At 45.1% G+C, this 8,921-nt stretch overlaps 1 protein-coding gene across 2 annotated transcripts in view; it reads left to right on the top strand.

Annotated features, from left to right (window-relative positions):
- Window positions 1-99: 99 nt before the first annotated feature.
- Window positions 100-8,921, top strand: part of wdr36 (WD repeat domain 36) — a 183,264-nt gene continuing 174,442 nt past the window's right edge. The window contains exon 1 of one of the 2 annotated variants that reach the window (XM_038805121.1): window positions 100-285. Coding sequence is in view for 1 of the 2 variants with exons in the window: in XM_038805120.1 (XP_038661048.1) it covers window positions 612-761 (150 nt within the window). In the remaining variant the exon portion in view is untranslated. Of the gene's footprint in view, window positions 286-496; window positions 762-8,921 lie in introns of those variants that run through there. The other variant, XM_038805120.1, reaches the window with a different exon arrangement.

Below are 8,921 nucleotides of genomic sequence, written 5' to 3'. Positions count from 1 at the left end.
ATCTTTTATATATTGTGATCTCTGCTTAATCATAATCCATTACACCTGCTGATAATGTATTCCAGTTGTTCACTACACTCGTGGAAAAGACATTAATAGCTGGTACTCGCCATGTCGATTTGATAATCCTGTTTGCCCACACTAAGATAATAAAAAAGACCGATTGTGCCATTATTTTAATTTGTCCCGGAGTCACAATCTGGAATAATCAAAAAGACCAGGTGAAGAAATGAAGGCTATGTCTACTCCTTGTGTTACACAGCCAGTGTGCCAGCAGGTCACAAGGTTCGTCCTTAAGTTATTAGCACTTTACAGTTCACTCGCTGCAGTCTTTGATCAATGGGAAGGTACAGAATTTAATATTTGTTGACTGAGATACTTTGTGCCATTTCCTTTTCATGAGCTCGCAGCACCAATTGCTTTACAAAGCGAAGGGGAAAGTGAAAAATGTAAGACCCAGCGGAACCGTGGTGCTGCAACAAGGGGGGCGCGGGGAATGTTTCCGCAGTTACACTTCCGGCGGGTGACTGCTGTTGGGTGACGGTTGACAGGCACGAGGGGCTCCGAACCGTTAATTTACCGAATCGCAGCTTTCTGCTGCGGGGAGGAGGATGTCGCGCGGTAAAGGAAGCAGCGTTTTCAGCGGATACCGGGCATTGGCGCTTTACTGCAACCAGGTCCCACACGTGGTTCGGCTCCACCAGAAGCACCGAGAGTTTTACCTGGTAACAGCGGTGGGGGCAGCTTTCCACACCTATAATGTGAGTAACATCACCCCCAGTTTATTAGTAATAATTCCCCCACCTATAATGTGAGTAATATATTAGTAATAATTCTCCCAGACAATGTGAGTAACATCACCCCCAGTAACAATTCTACCGCCAACAATGCGTCCTTCCAAGTGTAATGTGTCAAAGTTTGTAGATGATACTAAGATGAGTAGCCATGATGTGGAGATGCTGGGGTTGGAGAGAGAGAGAGGGGGGGGGGGGGGGGGGGGTGAGCACAGTAAGAAGTCTTACAACACCAGGTTAAAGTCCAGGTTTGTTTCAAATCACTAGCTTTCGGAGCACTGCTCCTTCCTCGGGTGAATGAAGAGGTAGGTTCCAGAAACATAGACAAAGTCAAAGATGCAAGATGATACTTTGAATGTGAGCATTTGCAGGTAATTAAGTCTTTACAGATCCAGAGATAGGGGTAACCCCAGGTTAAAGAGGTGTGAGTTGTCTCAAGACAGACAGTTGGTAGGATTTTGCATGCCCAGGCCAGATGGTGGGGGGGTGAATGTAATGCGACATGAATCCAAGGTCCCAGTTGAGGCCATACTCGTGTGTGGACCTTGGCTATAAATTTCTGCTCGGCGATTCTGCATTGTCGCGTGTCCTGAAGGCCGCCTTGGAGAATGCTTACCTGAAGATCAGAGGCTGAATGCCCTTGACTGCTGAAGTGTTCCCCGCCTGGAAGAGAACATTCCTGCCTGGCGATTGTTGCGTGACGGTCACCTCAGCACTTTGGTTTATTGCAAGCCCACGGATAACCTCATGATGCTCCACTTCTTCAGCTTCCACCCTAAACACGGTAAAGAAGCCATCCCCTCTGGACAAGCCCTATGTATACACAGGGTCTGCACAGATGCATTACATTCACTCTCCCACCATCTGGCCTGGGCTTGCGAAATCCACCCACCTGTCCTGGCTTGAGACAATTCACACCTCTTTAGGTTGATTCAGGAGTTGAGAGGATCACTGCCTGGTATGGCAACTGCTCGGCCCAAGACTGTAAGAAACTGTAGAGAGTCGTGAACACAGCCCAGTCCATCAAGCGAACCCATCTCCCATCCATTGACTCTGTCTACATCTCCCGCTGCCTTGGGAAAGCAGGCAGCATAATCAAAGACCCCTTCCACCCGGTTTGTTCACTTTTCCAACTTCTTCCATCGGGCCAGAGATACAAAAGTCTGAGAACACATGCTAACAGATTCAGAAACCGCTTCTCCACTGTTACCAAACTCCTGAATGACTCTTATGGACTGATCTGATCTCTTTACAGATATTCTCTACTGTGTAGTACTGCACTCCTGTATGCTTCATCCAATGCCTATGTCTATGTATTTGCATTGTGTATTTATTTAATGTCCTCTGGTTTTTTTCATGTATGGAATAATCTGTCTGGACTGTGCGCAGAACAATACTTTCACTGTACCTCAGTACGTGACAAGAAAACCCAAATCCAGTGTATTAGTAACAATTCCACTGCCTACAATGTGAGTAACATCACCCCCAGTGTATTAATAACAATTACATTACTACAATGGGAGTAACATCACCCCCAGTGTATTAATAACAATTCCACCGCTTACACTGGGAGTAAAATCACCCCCAATGATTAGTAATAATTCCACTATCTACAATGTGAGTCGCATCATTCACTGCATATTAGTAACATTTCCACCACCTACAATTCCATCCCGCCCCCCTGTCCAAACCTCAGTGCTATGTCCTAGTTGTAAGTGATTTCATAGTCTTCTGTGGGTTTTCATGACTGAAGAGTCTGAAGTGGAATCAATGTCCATTGAACTAACAGTTCATATAGTAGGTACTTGGGAAAGCCTCTGCAGCAGCAACACCATTGAGTCTGTTGTGGGCTGGTTGGGTCTTGCAAGTTTGGCCCAGGTAGTCCCCACAACATACTGAACGAAGTTTTGGTGCTTGCCTATTAATACCGTGGCCTGCTGCAACCATCAGTCAGCTCATCAAACTTTGGACTCTAAATCAGTGTGTCCAATTCTGAGATCATGTTTCGGCTACCGCCAGACATAATCCATGACAGTATAAGTTTCAAAAGTGTAGAAAAATTCTCATCTTCACAGCATGCTCTCTCGGATGCAACTATTGATTTAAGATATCCATGCATGCATTGAGAAAACAGGTTCTGCTTGCAGCTGACTCCACGATTATGATTATATCCAAGAGACATGGTCTACAATGCAGAAGCTGTATGGCTCTTTTTTAGGGTGTCTTTGCATCTTTGTACTGACCACCTGGACACCCTGAGACAATTCCCCATGGAAGATCCGCTTTGGGATTCTGTGGTCATCCATCCATGGCCTTCCCTCTAAGTTAAATTTTGTGGAGATGGTCTTTATGCTGTTGAGTCCAGCATGATCAAGGAATTTGCTCTTTGTAATTTTGTCTTGATGGACCTTGGGTATCTATGATGGAAGTGTTTTGTCACACCGTAAACCTACGATTCTTGTCCATGCAGCTGTGTGACAAGGACAGTGTCTAGGTAGAGACTGATTTTGGTCTGCAACTTAATTCCATATTGCTTCTAGACATAATTGTGGCGTCGGCCTGCTGCAGAACTTGCTTTCTTGCTTTCTGCATGTTTATCTTCAGTAGTTGTATCCAACAGAACATACTGTCATGGTATGAGAATTTTTCTACAATGTTGAGTTATACCATTGAGAATTCTATCTGGTGCTTCATAATGTGTGCCTGGTGCTAGTTGAAACATAACTTCAGTATTGGAAACTGATTTGAAGGACAAAGATTGATATATTTACTGACTGTCGCAGCTTACAGTAACTAAGGATGATCTATTGCACACCAGTCATTGAAGGATTACTGTATTGCACATATCAGTAGGTGATGATTACTTGTGACAGTGAGTTAAAGAGAATTATTTTATTTAAAGACCACCTTTCACATCTTTAAAATATCTTCAGGTGCTTAACAGCCAATGAATTACTGTTATGTAGGCAACTGCAATTTGAACACCGCAAAATCCCCAAAACAGTGAATAGTAAATGTTGGCCAGAGCACTCTTTGAATTTGAATTATCGTTTTACCTTCAGCTTAAAAGGTAGGTGTGGGTCTTGATTTAATATTTCATCCAAAAGTTGACACCTCTGACAGTTCATAACTATTGGTATGACATTGAAGTATGGGGTTAGATTATGTTCTCAGATTGGAGACGATGGTATTAAGTGACCATCAGGCTATGCAGAAGAGAAATGGTTCGAAGGCTATGAATCATGGACTCAACAGTGCAGAAGGAGGTCATTCGGCCCATCGAGTCTGCACCGGCCCTTGGAAAGAGCACCCCACTTAAGCCACTCTTTTATGGACACTAAGGTCAATTTATCATGGCCAATCCGCCTAACCTGCACACCTTTGGACTGTGAAAGGAAACCCACGCAGACACGAGGCGAATGTGCAGACTGCACAGATAAGTGACCCAAGCCGGGAATCAAACCTGGGACCCTGGAGCTGTGAAGCAATTGTGCTAACCGCTGTGCTACTGTACTGCCCAAAGAATCTGAAGAGCGTTGAATTGGCAAACATGTATTCCGTATTGGCGACTAAGAAAGCAGCCACGAAGGATGTTACTGCACTTGGGCATGCATAGTTGACAATAGGCAACAACTTAAATTATTATAGTGTAATTAATGTAAAAATATTAGAATGCTGAATTTGATAGGAATTACAGGGCTGAACATTTTGGAGAGACAAGGATTTTGCATTTACTACATTGAGGGAATTAGTGAAGGGAATAGATGAATTATTAGAAGACCAGGCATAAGCAGGTTAAAAGAAAAATTACGTTCAGGCTGTGGTTGCTGCAAACAAAGTTGCATTTATTACCAGACCGATATTGCTGTTCAGAGGAGATGACTGGCTGCTGCCTTGAACCACTGCAAGTGTGCTGATGCTGTTATGTCAGAAATCTAGGACCCCAGCAATGACAAGGGGTGCAATGGGATGCCCAAATCAGGAAAATTTGTTACTTGTAGGTGATATGTGTCATATCTGCACTGGTGGTGGCCCGAGTACTGCAATTGTAGTATGATAATTGTTGACATATTTTCAGTAGCAAACCGTTGAAAGTTTCAGTAGATTATTTATGTTGTGTTGATATAAAAGGATGGCAGAAAATTATGACTACTAAAAATTAGATTTGTCATCAGAATCTGTGCACCATACACAAAACATTTAATGTACACAATTGCATTGTGATTATGGTGTTGGACCAATGTATTTAGATTTGTTGTCACCTGTACTGAGGTAGTGAAAAATATTGTTCTGTGTGCAGTCCAGGCGGATCACTCCATAGATGAAAACATAGAACACAGCTAAATACATGAGGATACATGATAAAAATACAGAAACAGAGACAGCGGGGGAAGTACATGGTATATGGTGCTACAACTATAGACAAGATGCATAGAAAAGTTGTCCATAAACAGTTTGGACCCGAAGAGGACCATTCAGGAGTCTGGTAACAGCAGGGAAGAAGCGTTTCTGAATCTGTTGGTGTGTTTTCAAAATGTTGTATCTTCCCGGTGGAAGAGTGAATAACCTGGGTGGGAGGGGTCTTTGATTATGCTGCCCGCTGTCCCAAGGCAGCGGGAGGTGTAGACCGAGTCAATGGATGGGAGGCGGACTTGTGTGATGGACTGGGCTATGTTCACAACTCTCTATTGTTTCTTAGGGTCTTGGGACAGGCAGTTGCCATACCAGGCTGGGAAGCAACCAGATAGGATGCTTTCTATGGTGCATCTGTAAAAATTGGTAAGAGTCGATATAGACATGCCAAATTTCCTTAATTTTCTGAGGAATAATAGGGCCTGTTGTGCTTTCTTGGTCTTAGCATCAACGTGGGTGGACTGGGACAGATTGTGTGCACGCCTAATAATTTGAGCACAGTAAGAAGTCTTACAACACCAGGTTAAAGTCCAACAGGTTTGTTTCAAACACTAGCTTTTGGAGCACTGCTCTTTCCTCAGGTGAGGAAGGAGCAGTGCTCCAAAAGCTCGTGTAAGACTTCTTATTGTGCTCATCCCAGTCCAACGCCGGCATCTCCACATCATGGCTAATAATTTGAAGCAGCCAACTATCTCCACCTCGGCACCATTGGTGCAGACAGGGGTGTGTATGACACTTTGCTTCCTGAAGTCACTTCCTTGGCTTTGCTGACATTGAGGAAGAGATTGTTGTCATCGCACCATGCACTAGGTTCTCCATCTCCTTCCAGTACTCTGACTCATTGTTGTTTAAGATCTGACCCACTAAGGTTGTGGCATCAGTAAACCTGTAGATGGAGTTGGGGCTGAGTTTTGTCACACAGTAATGTGTGTGTGTATAGGGAGTATAGTAGGGGGCTAAGTACCCAGCCTTGCGGGGCCCCAGTATTGAGTATCATGGAGGAGGTGTTGTTGTTTACCCTTACTGATTGCAGTCTGTGGGCCAGGAAGTTGAGGATCCATTTGCAGACGGAGGAGCCGAATCCTAGATTTTAGAGTTTGAATATCAGCTTGGCTAGAGCTATGGTGTTGAAGGTGGAGCTGTAGTCAATGAACAGGTGTCTGACGTAGATGTCATTGTCTTTGTGATGCTCTAGGGATGAGTGTGGGGCCAAGGAGATAGCATCTGCTGTGGACTTGCTGTGGCGTTAGGCAAATTGCAGTGGATCAAAGCAATCTGGAAGGTTGGAGTTGATATGCCTCATGACTAACCTCAAAGTATTTCATAACAATAGATGTCGGGGCTACAGTCGTCGTGGTGTGTTGCCTGGTTCCTCTTTGGCACTGGTATGATAGTGGTCTTCTTGAAGCAGGTGGGAATCTTGGAGCGGAGTAGGGAGAGGTTAAAGATGTTTGCAAACACGTCTGCCAGTTGGTCCGTGCAGGATCTGAGTGCACGACCAGGGACTCTGTCAGGACCCGTTGATTTCCGGGGCTTCATTTTCAAGAAGGTCGATCTAACTTGTGAGGCTGTGACGGTAGGTATGGGTGTGTCGGGGGCTGTTGGGGCAGGTGACATTGGTTTGTTGGCTTCTTGCTCAAAACAAGCATGGAATACATCTATAGGGGAGAGGTGCTCTGCTGCTGGAGATTCTACTCGGCTTTGCTTTCTAGCCGTTACATTATTTAAGGCTTGCCACAACCGACAAGAGCTTGTGTCGTTAATCTGGGACTCTAGCTTATTCTTGTATAGGTGAGAGTCACCTGTCCTGACTGCCTCAGGCCTGGCCTTCAGTAGGGAGTGGATCTCCAGGTTAAACCATGGTTTCCGATTGAGGACTGCACGTGGTACCTTCTTTGACACGCAGTCCTTGACACACTGATGACGTCTGTGACAATAGTGGCATACTCATCTAGGTTAGCCGAGTTTTTGAATATGGACCAGTCCACTGACTCCAAGCAGTTGCATAGGAGCCTTTCCGTTTCCTCACTAGCATTGCACGACCTTAACTGGATTCTTCCGCTTAAGTTTCTGCCTGTATGTCGGGAGAAGAAGCACCGTCTTGTGGTCTGATTTTCTGAAATGTGGTCTGTAGGTGGAGTGGCAGGCACCTTTGATGGTTGTGTAGCAGTGGTCAAGGATGTTAGGGCTCAAAGGATGTTCGATGTGTTGGTGTCATTTTGGCAGGACACCCTTATGGTTGGCCTGGTTGAAGTCCTGCGGGTATTCTGTTTGCAGGTTGTTTATAGCGGTGTACAATTCATCAACCGCCTTCTTAACTTCCATCTGGGGTAGAATATAGATCACTGTAATGAGGCAGAAGTGAACTCCTGTAGAAGGTAGTGTGGACAGCACTTCACAATCAGGTATTCCAGGTCAGGGAGCAGTAGTTCGCCAGGGTTGCCATGTATGAGCCCCAGGAGTTGATGAGGCAAACCCCTCCACTCTTTGCCTTGCCTGAGGACGCTGTGCGTTCTGTATGGTGAATTGGGAAGCCCTCAGATTGTATGGCCTAGTCTGGTGAGGCAGGAGTGAGCCATGTTTCTGTGAAACAGAGCACTTATCAGTCTCTCACTTCCCTCTTGAGAGTTAAGTTTAGCGTTAAGCTTGTCCAGCTTGTTTTCGATCGCTTTGATGTTTGCCAGGGGTATGCTGGGGCGAGGAGACTTGAATTTTTAGTCTCCCCTGCAGACTGGCTCGCTTACCTTGTTTCACAGGTTGACATCTGCTTCTGGGTAGTCCTGGAATCCGATGAGAGAAATCTGACCTTGTGGACGTAAGTGGTTGCATCTGGAGGGGTCCTGAGTTCTGTCTACAAGTTAGGGGTCACCAGGGAGCCATGTGCGTGATCCGATTAAGGCATCAGGGTTCCGCAATGTCTGGTCTTCCTCTCGGTGTGTTTCGGTTCCTGCCTGGGGTCTCCTCTGCTTTGGGGATGATTATGTTGCATTTGGGGTGCTGGCAGGGTCTTCCTGGGTCTTGTAGAGATTGTGAGTTTACATCCCACTGTGGTAGTTTGAAATTTTGAATTCAAATGAGGCCAGGTTACATCAGTTTTAAAGATTTTACAGTAAAAATCTGGTATCAGTACCATCAGCAAATCCCCCACCATTCGCATCCTTGAAATCACTATTTACTAAAAACGGAGCTCTCAGTTGGGGTGCTCAGAGCAAGTCAACGACTGGGTGCTCTGAAACCAGTCATTCACCTCGTGACTCACTAAATCTTCAGCACCTCCTACAAATCACGAGTCAGGGGAGTGTTGGCGTACTCTTCACTTGACTGGATGTATGTAACTCCAACAACATTCAAAAGGTCAAAACGATCTGCAACAAAGCAGTCTAACTGTTCGATGCTCCATCCACCAGCATGGGATGCAACTTGGCAGAGTTTCTTCGGCAGTGCCTCCCAATCCTGCAACATCTATCACGTTGATGAAAGATAGCAGGTGCATGAGAACACTGCTTAAAACTGCCGAGTTCCTCTCCAAATCACTGGCTTGGACATGTATCACCATTTATTGTGGCTGGGTCAAAATTCTGGACTTTCTGACCGACAGCATTAGTACTTTCACCACAAAAACTGCAGTAATTTTCATGCAAATATAGTCATTTCAATGATATACTGCATAAGTTAGTTTTCCATTCTGAAATACTTTGACAAGTTTAGTTAGCA

Source organism: Scyliorhinus canicula, chromosome 8 (assembly GCF_902713615.1).
Source record: "Scyliorhinus canicula chromosome 8, sScyCan1.1, whole genome shotgun sequence".
Classification (NCBI taxonomy): Eukaryota; Metazoa; Chordata; class Chondrichthyes; order Carcharhiniformes; family Scyliorhinidae; genus Scyliorhinus; species Scyliorhinus canicula.
This window is presented reverse-complemented; position numbering and strand designations above follow the sequence as displayed.